At 35.4% G+C, this 13,975-nt stretch overlaps 1 protein-coding gene across 1 annotated transcript in view; it reads right to left on the reverse strand.

Moving 5' to 3' along the window:
- LOC150100575 (A disintegrin and metalloproteinase with thrombospondin motifs 6-like) overlaps positions 1–13,975 on the reverse strand; it is a 563,262-nt gene that overhangs the window by 284,104 nt on the left and 265,183 nt on the right. Inside the window, exons 12-13 of the mRNA XM_090402125.1 lie at positions 8,245–8,308; positions 1,743–1,848 (exon numbers count right to left, since the gene is read on the reverse strand). Of these exons, the coding sequence (XP_090258251.1) occupies positions 1,743–1,848; positions 8,245–8,308 (170 nt within the window). The remainder of the gene's footprint in view (positions 1–1,742; positions 1,849–8,244; positions 8,309–13,975) is intronic.

Consider the following 13,975-nt stretch of genomic DNA (forward strand, 5'->3'; position numbering starts at 1 on the left):
TGTGCTTCTACCAGGACGAAAGCCACATTGTTCTTCCTGGAACTTTGACTCAACTATGCTCCTGCACCGTCTTTCCAAGCACTTAGCATACACTTTCCCAGGCAGGCTGAGCAGAGAGATGCCACGATAGTTACTGCAATCCTTCTGGTCTCCCTTCTTAAAGACTGGTATTATTATGCCTGTCTGCTATTGCTTTGGTGCTCGCCCAGATATCCAAGCAGCCCGACAAACTCGAGTCAGCCAGAGAACACCGTCTCGATTTATGGCTTTTAACATTTCGGGCCGAATTTCATCATCACCAGCAGCCTTGCCCGATTTTAGCGATTTTATTGCTAAATTAATTAGGATAATTTACATAAATACTAAATCTATGCTATGCAAAAAAATAACAGACATGCATAAATGTAAAAATAACAGATATAACAACAATATCTAACATTGCATTAATACAAGAAAGAAGAAATTGGGGGGTCATCTTATACAACTGACATAAACTTAAAACCTAAAAATAGCCTAAAATTTAGGCCTCGTCTTATATGCCGGTTGTCCTATACGCCGACATGTACAGTATATTGAAAGTTTATTTTTCACTTGGTTAGACTATAATAAATTTAGTTTAATCCTTTATCCAAGTGTGAGCAAACAAAGTTTGTGCCTGAAAATATCTTCAGGACTGAGGTAAGGTAGTACAACACCAGGCAACTCGTAGCAAAGGTGGACCAAGCTAACATCCCTCCTATCTCAGTATCTCCCATAATGCAAAACACATCTCCTTGCAGATATGTATAATGTTATGCATTAAGGGAAGGGCCACTACCCAGTCTAGTTTCGACCTTTATTGAGGTCTCTTCAGTGGGAGCCAGGTCCAGAAGTGGAGATACCAGGCAGAAGCAATGGTGAGGTCATTTTTACCTATAGGAGTTGCCAAAAGGTGTGCCACCTTTTTATTGAATCACTCTGGATTTAGAGAAAGATGTTGAAAGTTTATTTTTCACTTGCTTATACTATAATAAATTTAGTTTAATCCTTTATTCAAGTGTGAGCAAACAAAGTTTGCGCCTGAAAAGGAGGCACACCTTTTGGTAACTCCTATAGGTAAAGAAGACCTTTTTATTGCTTCTGCCTAGTATCTCCACTTCTGGGCCTGGCTCCCACTGAAGAGACCTCAATAAAGGTCGAAACTACTCTGGGTAGTGGCCCTTCCCTTAATGCATAACATTATACATATCTGCAAGGAGATGTGTTTTGCATTATGGGAGATACTGAGATAGGAGGGATGTTAGCTTGGTCCACCTTTGCTATGAGTTGCCCGGTGTTGTACTACCTTACCCCAGTCCTGAAGATATTTTCAGGCGCAAACTTTGTTTGCTCACACTTGGATAAAGGATTAAACTAAATTTATTATGTACAGTACATACCAAAAAATTCTCTTCAATCAAACAGAACCTCAACAGTGGCTTTCTTCCCTCTGCATTACCACAATTTACACTTTATCCTGCCATCATCTACCCAAAATATTCCACAACAGATCAGTCACTGACTGATCTGAAGTGGCATGGTCCAGAAAATGTTTCTGTGCTCAAATTATAACTTGTCATTGCATAACTGTCATTAAAAAATAATAATACATCTCAATATAAAAATGATCTCATTTTAAAAAATGAGCTCCATTATGCTAAATGCAAGAGCAGCAGTTTAAAAAAAGAACAAGAGAATAAAGTTTATTAAGATAGCTTACTTACATGGAGTAGACACTGGCACCCAACTATGCAACTCATCTTTATATGGTACATTATCATATGCTCCACACTGGATAGTCCTAAAGGTAGCTGCATTCTCAGGACACAGCTATTAAAAATTTACTGTGATTATTTACAAAACAATGAGAGAAGTTAATGAGTATTCAATTAGTATAAGATCAAAATGAAAAACAGTGTGTGTGTGTGTGTGTGTGTGTGTGTGTGTGTGTGTGTGTGTGTGTGTGTGTGTGTGTGTGTGTGTGTGTGTGTGTGTGTAAATATAAAAATGATCTCATTTTTAAAAAAAAGAGCTCCATTATGCTTAATGTATGAGCAGCAGTTTTAAAAACTGCTGCTCTTGCATTTAGCATGATGGAGCATAATTTTCTGTTAATTAAATTTATGTAAAATGCATCTAACCCATGCATCCACTGCAATGTTTTAGCGAAACTGCTGGAACATGACCTCCCCCCCCCAACAAACCCATGCTAACCATCATAAATCATAAAAAATACTGCTGTTATCAACCCGCTTCTGAATCCTAGTCCTCACTGACTTCTCTAATAGTTTAACAACCCAGGACACATTTTGGCCTATAATTTGTAGCTTTAGTCTTATCCCCCCCCCGTGAATTGGAATGAATTTTTCCCACTTTCCATTCCTCTGGGACTCACCCCATGGCAAGACATGCTAAATAATTGTGTCAAAGATGCCATTAATTCCATAGAGCATTCCCTCAAGACACACACACACACACACATGATATACTGTCAAATCCTATAATCATATTAACATACGACAAATAGTCAGAGAACTAGGGGTCATCTGTGGAAGTTGTGTAAGAGTGGGGTTAATAGGGGTGGACAGACTAGATTTTTTGTGTGGAGAGTGGTGAATGATTGGAATAAATTGCCAGAATTAGTTGTGAATTCACTGAGAGTGAGTTTAAGGAGAGGTATGATAGGTTTTGTGTGTATAATGGTTAGTTTGGGTCTCCCATGATGAGTCTCCAAACCCCATGGAGATACTGTATAATAATAATAATAATAATAATAATAATAATAATAATAATAATAATAATAATAATAATAATAACAGTAATAAAGATAAGGTGTACTGCATATATATAATATAGAACTTTCAAAGATATCATCTTTGAAAGGCACAGAGAATAAGCATACACTTAAGGCATATTATTTAATATCATTTTGTTAGGAAAAAAAGCATAAAAACTGTGCTCATTTACCTACCTGAAGTAAACAATAAGTTATGGAAAATTTTTTAACTCTTCCATTTATTTATTTTTATTTAATATTAACAATTAACTATATAAAACAGGATATATATCCAATTTCATCATAGTCTTGAATAAGCTGGATATATGTCCAACTTCATTATAGTCTGAACAAGTTGGATATATATCCATCTTGTCCAGAATAATATCACATATATAAATAATAGTCCCTTTATAATTTATTAAGTATGTGTGTGTAGTTTGACCACAGATGAGAGAACCCTCCACACTTCTGTGTATGGCAGATGAAGGTGAATCCATTCTGATGATAGGGTAATCAGTCCATCTTGTGGGATGAGTTTGTTTATCATTACACATCGTTCATAAAAGAAAATTAGCTTTTCTTTTATGAACATTTTGTTGTATAGCAGTTGAAAAATTTTACTTCTAGTATTAACAAGATTTTAAAAAAGGTATAAAATAAAAAATATTATAAGCAAAATTTATTTTTAAGAAAGTTTTGTATAAAAAAAATAATTATACAGAAAAACAGAAATTTTTTCAAATGCACTTAGCCATTCTAAAATTACACCATCACTTTCACCTTAAATTAATCACCAAATCTTTGCATAATTCTTCAATAATTCCATCTCTGTCCTAATACATACTTTCCAATGAGGAAACATGAGAGCAATATTTTCCCCAGTTTTGAACTGTAAAACTTTTAATCACCTGTTCTGAAATCTTAAAAAGTTTTGACTTATAAGTATCCTCAGTTACGTTGCAATGATGAATGAAATTCTTCACTTCTGTCCAAACATACTCAACAGCATTAATATCACAATGATATGGTGGTAGTCTCAAAGCTAGGACTCCATGCTCTTTGAGCATCATGTTGAATTTAAATAGTTTAGTTTTGGGAAAGTTTCTTTTAACCAAGTTGAGCAATTCAATTTTTTGCATATCTGGGGAATGAGAAATGTTATTTGCAGAGAGCCAATTCATAATGATTTGCTTCCTATTAGAACAATTTGGAACTTTGTTTAACTGGATGGAGTGACATGGAGTATTATCAATTATAACAACTGCATTTTTAGGAAGGTTCAGAATCAGTTTTTCTTCTGTCCAATTTTTAATGATCATAGAATTCATTTGGTAATCCCCAGTTGTTGAATTGCAAAGTAAATTTGAATTCGAAAAAAAAAAAAACTCATTTCTCCACCCACACACAAAATTATTATGCATTGCAAGGCATTTACTGGTTTGTAACAGTTCACATTCTTCCTTAGGTCGACAAATTTTCCAAAAGTTAAATTACTGTCGATCCAAATTTCATCTAGATATACACAATTGGTCTTTTCTCATCCCTGAAATGTCGTATTGCTCTCAAATACTGCATTCTAGATAAAATTATGTCACTTTGCTCCATGATAAGTTTCCTTTTATTCTGTGACTTTTTGAAACAAAATATGATTTCATAAATATTTTCCCTAAAGTTTCTCTTTTCCAAGGAGAATTAATTTTTTCTTTCAGCACAAGAATCAATTTAGGAACAGTTGGCACATTGTTCTTCTTGACCATGTAAAATTGTGAATAGTTCTTACAATGTCTACATCAAAATCATTCAAAGCTATGTTTTTGATAGTTTTCTTTCTCTGGCATTTTTATAGGAGATTTATTATTAGTAGTAGTATTTCTAAATCACTTAAGGAATTGAACAATGTAGATCCGAATATAAATTAAATTATACTTTAATAAATATTTCCGATATTTCGGCAATGTCACATTGCCATTTTCAAAAGGAACTTACAAAAAGGCACATGCACACAGGCACTACAACACAGTATCTGAGAATGAAGGTATGAAGCTATCGTTCTCCTAGAAGTCCTGATGGTGCCCTCTAGTGGGCTAAGTAGGTGTTCTTGGCCGTTGGGCTGAAGGTCTGCTGATATATGCCTCCCAAATTTGGGGCAGTCGCATACAACCAAATTTGTTGAGATTTGGGGAGTTTCTTAGGGCTGAGGCTGATTCCATAAATAGTGTTTCGAATTTGTATTTGCTACTGTCGTGACGTTCTATTTTCATGTTATGTTCTAAATCCGCCATCTTGGTTCAAGTCACTCTTATCAATATAACACTTAATCGCAAATTGATCACTGATCCAAAAAATAGAGAAATTTATAATTATACTGCGCCACCCTATTTTTAGATTAGTCTATATAATATAGTAGGATCAATTCTTAATTAAGTTAGCAGTCTTCTCATTAGGCCGAATTATTTACTATTCCACTTGGGGCATCCGCAAGATTCGAATTTTTTATGAACGGTGCAATAAGAAGGAATTCAGGCAAACACAATATTTAGATTAACAAAATAAAATATTTAATATATGATATATAACAAATACAAGAATTCTACTTTTAAATGTAACAATACAAATAACTTAATACATCTTGCTAAGTCATTCATTCCAATTCAATGTTCTAAACTTTAACATACAATTCACAGCTTCAAAATTACAAGTTTTCCTAACTCAAGTTAATAAAACGAAACTTCTTATTTAAACAGTCTCCAAATATCTATCAGCTGTATTTAATGTTTAAAATTCACAGGAAGCACTAATATTCCAAGGTAGACAATATTCCAAGCAGTCTTATTTCGGACTTTAAACTTCGAAGATATGTTAACGTTAGAATAAACAAACAAGTATGACTACTCTTACCAGATACAATCTTCAATACATCAATTTATTGCGAGCACACTTATGAATTAACTTATTTACGTTAGCGGAACACATTAATAAAGATTCTCCAACGATTTAACTGAACTATTGTTAATCGCGCTTCATTACTCTAAACAACAGCAATATGGTACTGATATCCTTCCTTGTTTACTTTTCTGCAACTAGATAAATTCATTATAATTCTTCTCAGGGCAACACAGAATTAAGATGTAATCCAAGATTAACTGGAACTAATCAGAATTTCCCATTGAATGTCCAGGTCTTTATTTATCCGATTACGACATCAATTTTCCTCTATAACCACAGCTGATTTCACTTGCAGCTAAGTATATGATTCACTATGTTTTGGATCACTTCTAAACACTATTCTCATGAATTTCTGCCCTAAAGAACTTATAATCTTTCCTTCACTTCTTTTGCTTGTATCCTACTTTCCTTCCCGCTCCGCAAAAACTTCCTCCCTTCTCTCTAATTAATAATCTTCTCTTCTTTTCCAACCCTTTTAGTCCAAAGGTCACGCTGTATTCGACTCGTGCTTGTTTGTTTCATGCGTCTCCATGACAACACATGAACATAAACATTTCGCTAATGTAACACAACGCTCTACTCTTACATAAGTGATTACATAACGTTAAATTTTCACAAATAAGAATAAACAGAATATTTGAGCTACTTAATCAGCGCTCTTTTATTACGTATACAATTATTTATAATAATACTTTTCGTTACATCATATATATATTTCAGTTATTATAAATTTCTACACATATTATTATTTAATAAATTAATAGTAGGTTAAGTTTAGAATAAATAATTAAATAGTAATCCTTAATTAAGGAATAATAAGTAATTTTTTATACAAATCATGATTAATATATAATAAGCAATGTTAAATGTGAATGAAAAAAAATAAATTACACAACATAGTTTCATTCACAATTTAACACTACGGTGTATTGTTGTAACTTTCTTCCACCATATTCTGTGGTGTGTATCCAGAGCATGGTCTGCAAGACCAGAATGGCTGTACTTGTGAAAACGGATGTAGTCCTTATGTTCCGAAATTCTGACATTCGCTGTCCGGCCTGTTTGGCCAAAGTAAGACAGTTTACAGCTACAAGGGACCTGGTATACACCAGGTAGGTCTAGGAGAAGTGGTTGGTCTTTAATGGAGCGGATAAGGGATGCCAATTTTCTGTATGGCCTGTAATAGGAGGTCAGGTCATGTTTTTTTAAGATTTTGGTAATTTTTTCTGAGGTGCCTCGGATGTAGGGAATGGTGATGGATTTAGAGTAATCTTTGTTGTAGGGGGGGGGGACTGTGGTTTGTAAGTTTTAATATTTTTTGGATTTTTTGGGGGGAGTAGCCATTGGCTGAGAAAGTGTTGAGGATGTGATTTAGTTCAGTGTTTAGGGCCATGTCGTTAGAGCAGATTAGTTTAGCCCTGTTGTATAGTGTTTTCACCACTCCATATTGTTGTGAGGGGGGGGATTGTTTGTGAATGTATCTGCCTGTATGGGTGGGTTTTCTATAAACTGAGAAAACCAAGGCTCCATCAGGCTAAGTAGTAGTAGTAGTATTTGACACCTCCAGGGAGGGCACTTGCTCTACAACTCCATCTCCACCATTCAATCACCAACTGACCATAACTTTACCATCGCCATCTACCGCCTCTGGTCGGCAGTAGATTTCCACAGACAATCACCTTATATCTTCACCTTTTGATTCCCTACAAATTCTTTTAACAGTCAGTCGACTCCGATATGTGCACAATTTCACTTGCATGTTTTGTAGCCTGAAAAATTGGGACAAGGAGACTGCCTTTTAATGATTCTTTTTCACAGAATGTCAGCACATTATGCAATATTTTTTTGCAAGTGCTACTGAAAGGTTTAACACCAGAACTTGTTGACAGTACTGGAACCATCATACAAATAAATATGAAAAAAAAAAAAAATCTGTGCAAAATAAAGTGACAACAAAAATCAAGCTAGTACAGCAACAGACAAGAAAGACATGATTTTGCATGTTGGTGAAAAATCGTACATCCCTTAATCCTTTCTCCCCTTGAACATGAATTGACTCTTTTTGGCACTCTTCCAGCCATGGTTCTCTGAACTGTGGGCTCACTGTAAAGGGAGAATATATATATATATATATATATATATATATTCTCCCTTTGTTTTTTTCTTAACATTAGTAGAAAATGAAACTGGATAAAGCCAAGATTAAGTATGTATGTATAGTCCAGACTGATATCATATATGTAAATGATATAGATTACTCTCAGTATGGCAAACAAGTAAGGATCACCAGAATAGTTCGCTATAGTGAATAGTTGCTATAGTGAATTTTTCATATATTATCATGTAGCACGAACGTTATAGAATTTTTATAACAGTATCATGCCAATTGGATTTCAATAAGTGTTTGCCAGTAGTTTGTTAATGAGCAAATTTGTTATAACAGTATTTGCGATAGTGAGAGTTGGACTGTATTCCTTTTATAACTTAATATGTATACATACCTCTGTATTGCATACTCTGTACTTTTTTCTTTCACCAATACAGAATCTTCCACCTCGAGCAGGCCTTAAATTATCATTTAAAATTTTTTCAGTGAGAGATTGTTATAAAAACAATACTGATATTAATTAATGGAAGTCATTTTAATAATTAATAATAGCTCAAGCATACTGCAGAACTACTCTATAAAAATCAGCAAGTATATCACCCTCTGTCCAAAAATAAACCAAACTTTTGACAGAAAATAAAACACAGGCCAATTATAATTATTTAAATGATTTATTTCAATCAATATACACTCCCTCAGCTTCGATACAGTGTTTGGCATGGTCAATTAATTCATTAAACGAGTTTTTTATATTGGCTTTTTTGGATACTGTTGAGGTCGTGGTTACTGCCACTTGAACATTTTCAGTGGTGTCGTATCGCTTTCCTTTCATTGGCATTTGAAGTCAGGGAAGAGAAAGAGGTCACACGATGCTAAATCAGGTGAATACGATGAGTAATCCAACACAAACTTGGTTTTTGCTCACAAACTGTCTCACAATGTTCGAATGATGAGATTTATTAGCATTATTTTACCAGCTGCCTGCATCACAATATTCATGCCATACGAGACGAATTCTCGCTATCAATCACTTCAAGATAAAACTCACTAGTGACTGTTTGGCCAGGCAGAATGAATTCTTTGTGGATAATGCCCTTGGAATCGCATAAACAAATCAGCATTGTCTTTATTTTGGACTTCTCCAAGTGTCTTTTTTTTCGGATGCCCCTCTTCTGGTGGTCTTCACTCAGCACTCTGGCACTTTGTTTCAGGCTCATACTCAAAACACCACTTTCGTCACCAATAACGATCATTTCAAGGAAGTTTGAGTCCTTACGAGCAGTTTTAATCAGGTCCTTGTAGTGTTCAATTCGATAAATTTTTTGGTCATCGGTCAACTTGTGGGGAACAAATTGCAAATTCAATTTACGAAGTCCCAAACTCCCACTCAAAATGTTGTGTACAGTTGATTTTGGAATCCCCAATTCATCTTCAATCAATCTCACATACGATTTTGGGTTTTCTTTGATGAAATCACGCACTTTTTGGATGTTAACTTCGTTCAGTTCCGGTTTTTGGATGGCTAGCTTTTTGTCATCTTCAAGCGTCTCACAACCACTTTGACATTGCTTAAACCACTTGTAAACTTAAGTATGGGATAAGCATTCATCACTGTATGCTTTTTGAAGCATTTGATGCGCTTTGGTAAAACTTTTACTAAGTTTAACACAAAAGTCAATCACAGAAACTCGTTTTCCAACCGTTCTTCAAAACACACTGTCGCTCTTGGCACTATAACTCAGCTTCTAATGAAACAAATATCATAAACAGTTGATACAATGCTAATGAAGGTTGCCGCTTTTGACAACAAAAAGATACAACAGGTGGCGCCAATAGTTTCTTCTATTTTCGAAAAGTTCAGTTTCTATTTGGACAGAGGGTGTACATAAAATTCAGCTTATTACCATTTTCTGCAATCTCCTTAACATCATATTATAATATATAATCTCCATCATCAAATTCCTGCCAGGTACCCTCAAGGGGTGTACAGGATATGATAGTACTAAATGAAAAATTTACATCATTACTAACTAACTATCTACAATTTTCCTCCAAATCAGTCTGTTACCTGTCAAGACTCTGACATTGTCAGATCTTATATTTCTGTCTTCTAAGCAACTTTTTACCATATCAATCCACCTATATCTTGGTCTTCCTCTGGATCTTATTCCTGCCAACCTGCCAGAGAACACTTGTTTTGCTAATCTTTCTGTTTCAGTGACCCATTCTGTTTAAGTGACCATACCACCTGAGATTAGCTCGGCTAACGCACTCCTGGATGCAGACAATGTCAATTTCTTTCCTAATATCCTATACAGATCTTTGTTATATTCCCATGATTTCTCAACTATCTGTCATAAAGTGAAGATCTGATCCTGACAGCCTATTTTGCCTGAATTCAACTTGTTCTTCACCAACCTTTTCTTCCATCTACAAGTTATATCTACAAGAATTACGTTTCTCAAGTATATAAATCTTAAATAAATCTTTAATATTTATTAATCTTAAAATTAATAAATCATAAATCTTAAAAGGAACACTCAGTAGAGAAATATCTCTGTAATTCTCACATTCAGTTTTATTTCCCATTTTATGTATGAGTACTATGAGAGCTCTACTCCAATCATCTGGAATTTGTCCCTCTGTCCAGGCCTTCTGAATTATGCAGTGCAGCCATTGTAAGACTTTTATACCTCCATATTGGAGCATTTCTGGTTGAATATCATCCTTTCCACATTTCAGGCTTTTGATGGCTTTTTCTACTTCAGGTATGGATATGTATTCCTGATTGCATGCCTGGTTACTGTTTTTTACTACTGTGCTGTCTCTGATTGTCGTTTAGCAATTTTTCGAAGTAATTACTCCATACTTCAAGGATATCTTTATGTTCAGTTTTCATGTCACCTGTATCATCTCTAATTCCTTTGACAACACTCTTTCCTCCATTTCTGAGCTTCTTCAACAACCTCCATAATAAATCTTGCCCCATTCTTGATATTTATTTTCAATGTTCTTACCAAAGTCTTCCCATAATCTTTTTTTTAGCTTTTTTACATTTGTCTCTGTATTCTCTAAGAGCACAAGCTGACTTATTTTCCAGGAACTTTTGATATGCTTTCTTCTTTTCCTTCACTGCCTCTTTAACTTCCTGTGTCCATCATGGAGTTCTGATTTTTCTATCCTTGCAGACAAGCTCACCATATGACTCTCTGGCTGAATCAATCAATCTTTTCTTTAGGATTTGCTGAATCTCCAAGGTTTGGTTCCTGTTCTCAAACTCTTGAATTGAATATGAAATTCGATTTTATCCTGCTCAAGACTAAATAGTGATCACTTCCAATTTCACATCCTCTATACACTCTGGTGTCCTGCACAAGGGAGAAAACATAAAACACTCTACGGGAGGAGTTATACTGGAGGAAGTAGGGGAGACAAGAGATCTGGGGTTGATGATTGATAGAAACCTGAAGTTTAGGGGACATATTGCAAAGGTGGTGAAGGTAACACAGAGGATTGCTGCTATTATGAGAAGGACACTGACCTGCAGAGATAAGAGGGTTATCATTCCATTGTATAAGTCTCTGATCAGACCACACTTGGACTATTGTTCTCAGATTTGGTCCCGAGGATTTGAAGGGGATAAATTAACTGTGGAAAGGATACAAAGATGGATGACAAAGATGGTTTCAGGACTGTACAAGGATAGTTATGAGGATCGGCTGAGAGAATGTGGACTGCAGAGTTTGGAGGATAGAAGAAGGAGAGGTGATATGATTGAGACTTTTAAACTGTTGAGAGGTGGTTACAGGGTTGACACTGCGGAGTTCTTTCGCTTGGTTGAACAGCGGGAAGGAGTGATGACAAGAGGCCATCCCTGGAAGTTACGAAAGGAAACTGTGAGCAAGAGGGTAAGGAGTGGTTTCTTTGTGTGGAGGGTGGTTGAGCCGTGGAATGAATTGCCTGATGGAGTGGTGGGAGCGAGAACGGTCAGTGAGTTTAAAGAGTGGTATGATAGACTTTGTGTTTCTCAGGGGGGGACCTCCCCTCGATGAGTCTTGACAGACTTTATGTCTTAGGAAGGACCTCCCTCGATGAGTCTTTTGACTCCTTGGAGGCCTGAATAATAATAATAATAATAATAATAACTATCAACAATAACATAGTCAATGAGACTTTTCTTATTCCTGCCTCTTCTCTCCATGTGAATTTTTGCACATTTTTATGTTGGAACATTGTGTTAGTAATAACCAGTTCATGTCCTGAGCAGAAGTCCAACAGGTATTTGCCATTATTATTAGCTTTGCTCTTTTCTCCAAATTTTCCCAATAGTTTTGTATGTCTGACAATCATTTCCTACTCTTCTAGCTAGATCCCCAACAAAGACCAACTTTTCCTTTTTCATTGTGTCAGTTGCTTTCTCTAAAGCCTCAAGAAATTCCTCCACTTCTACCTTAGTAGATCCTTCTGTGGGACTATAGGCACAAATAAGTCTCATTGTCTAGTTTCCCATTCTCATATTTGCCCACATCACTCTACTTGAAACTGCCTGCCATTCAAGAAGATTAGCTTCATATTTAATGTTGAATACTATGGCTACTCCTCCTTTTCTTTCATTATCATTGCCTGAATATAACATTTTGTATTTATTGATCAGAAAGATCTCACCAGTTTTTGTCTTTTTTTGTTTGTCACCCCTATTATGTCGATCTGGTACTTATTTAATTCTTTAGCTAGCTCCATTTCTTTGCCATTCAGGCTTTTTATGTTGATAGTCAATAACGTACACATTTATGATCATGTTACCTCTTCTCTTATTTACCAGACCCAGCAATTTATACTCCTGTTCTTCCTCAAACTTGCATTCTACAGCCCCAAAATTAACTTGATTACTCATCTTTACAGATTTTTCTAGGATTTCCATATTGCTACTAAAGCCAGGAGACCAAATCCTGACGGAAACCCTAACTTATCACAACTCTGTAGTCAGTTAAGGTTTCCTATAACAATAACATATTACTACATTGCTGCTGCTCTGTGGAAGGATGGAGGGTCATAAGGGGGGGGGGGGAGTAGCTCCAAGGAGTAGTTCCAAGGAGTGGCTCCAAGGAACCTATTGATTTTTTTGTGAGTTGGATGTGTAGTCTTTGCAGAACATTATATCATAAATACTATATTTAGAGGACAGTTTTTTTTGTTTTTTTTCATAATAATTACAAACCCAAAAGATTATAACAAATAGTGCTATATTACCATGATAAATTTTGGTACAGATCAAGAAACTGCAGAAGAACTAAACATGAAACTTTTTTTTCCCAATCCACTTCTAGCCACCAATAAGCACAGATGATGAATCCCACAAACATAGGTATAGATAATATATAGTTCATATCAAACAATGAAATCAACAGAAGGAAGAATGATTATGTTACAAATGACAGTAATGGATGAAAATGATAGAATGGAAATTGTGGAGTATTCAGTGATCAATTTACAAGGGTGTTTCATCCTCATCAGGGTGAAATCATGAGAAACTTAAGTGCAGAGGACATAGGAGAGGATAGCTTAATTGTGGGTGAGCAGGAGGTATATGAGGAAATAAATAAGCTTGAAGTCAATAAGGTGATAGGATTTGATGATATATCATCATGCTTCATAAGGGAATATTCCAAGTAATTGGCAGTAGCATTGGCATAACCATTTAATAAGTCTTAACAAAGCACAGGTTCCAAGGGAGTGGGAAGAAGATAAAACTGTTCCACTGCATAAAGGTGGTGATAATTGATTGAGATGATATGCCCAAAAATAATTAGAATAAGTGAAATTTGGTTGTCTGAGGTGGATGTGATGTGGAATAGAACTAGAAGGATATATAATTTTCCGGAAGGATAGAAATATGAAAAGAGGAGGGAGAGTGCTGTTAATCACTGCAGAGGAATTGCTGCAAAGTGTGGAAGTTGATAGTGCATGCACAGATTTTGAATCTGTGTGGTGTGAAATTTGAAATAAACAGGTCAGTATATCTGAAAGAATGCTGTTACAGGCCAGGGAAAGTAGAGAATACCGATTGTGAAATGTTCAGGCAAATTAGCTGGCATGTAAAAAAGAAGGTGATCCTGATGGGAGAC

Source organism: Typopeltis vanoorti, chromosome 12 (genome assembly GCF_054136105.1).
Source record: "Typopeltis vanoorti isolate ZY-2024b chromosome 12, IOZ_Tvanoo_1.0, whole genome shotgun sequence".
NCBI classification, from domain to species: Eukaryota; Metazoa; Arthropoda; class Arachnida; order Uropygi; family Thelyphonidae; genus Typopeltis; species Typopeltis vanoorti.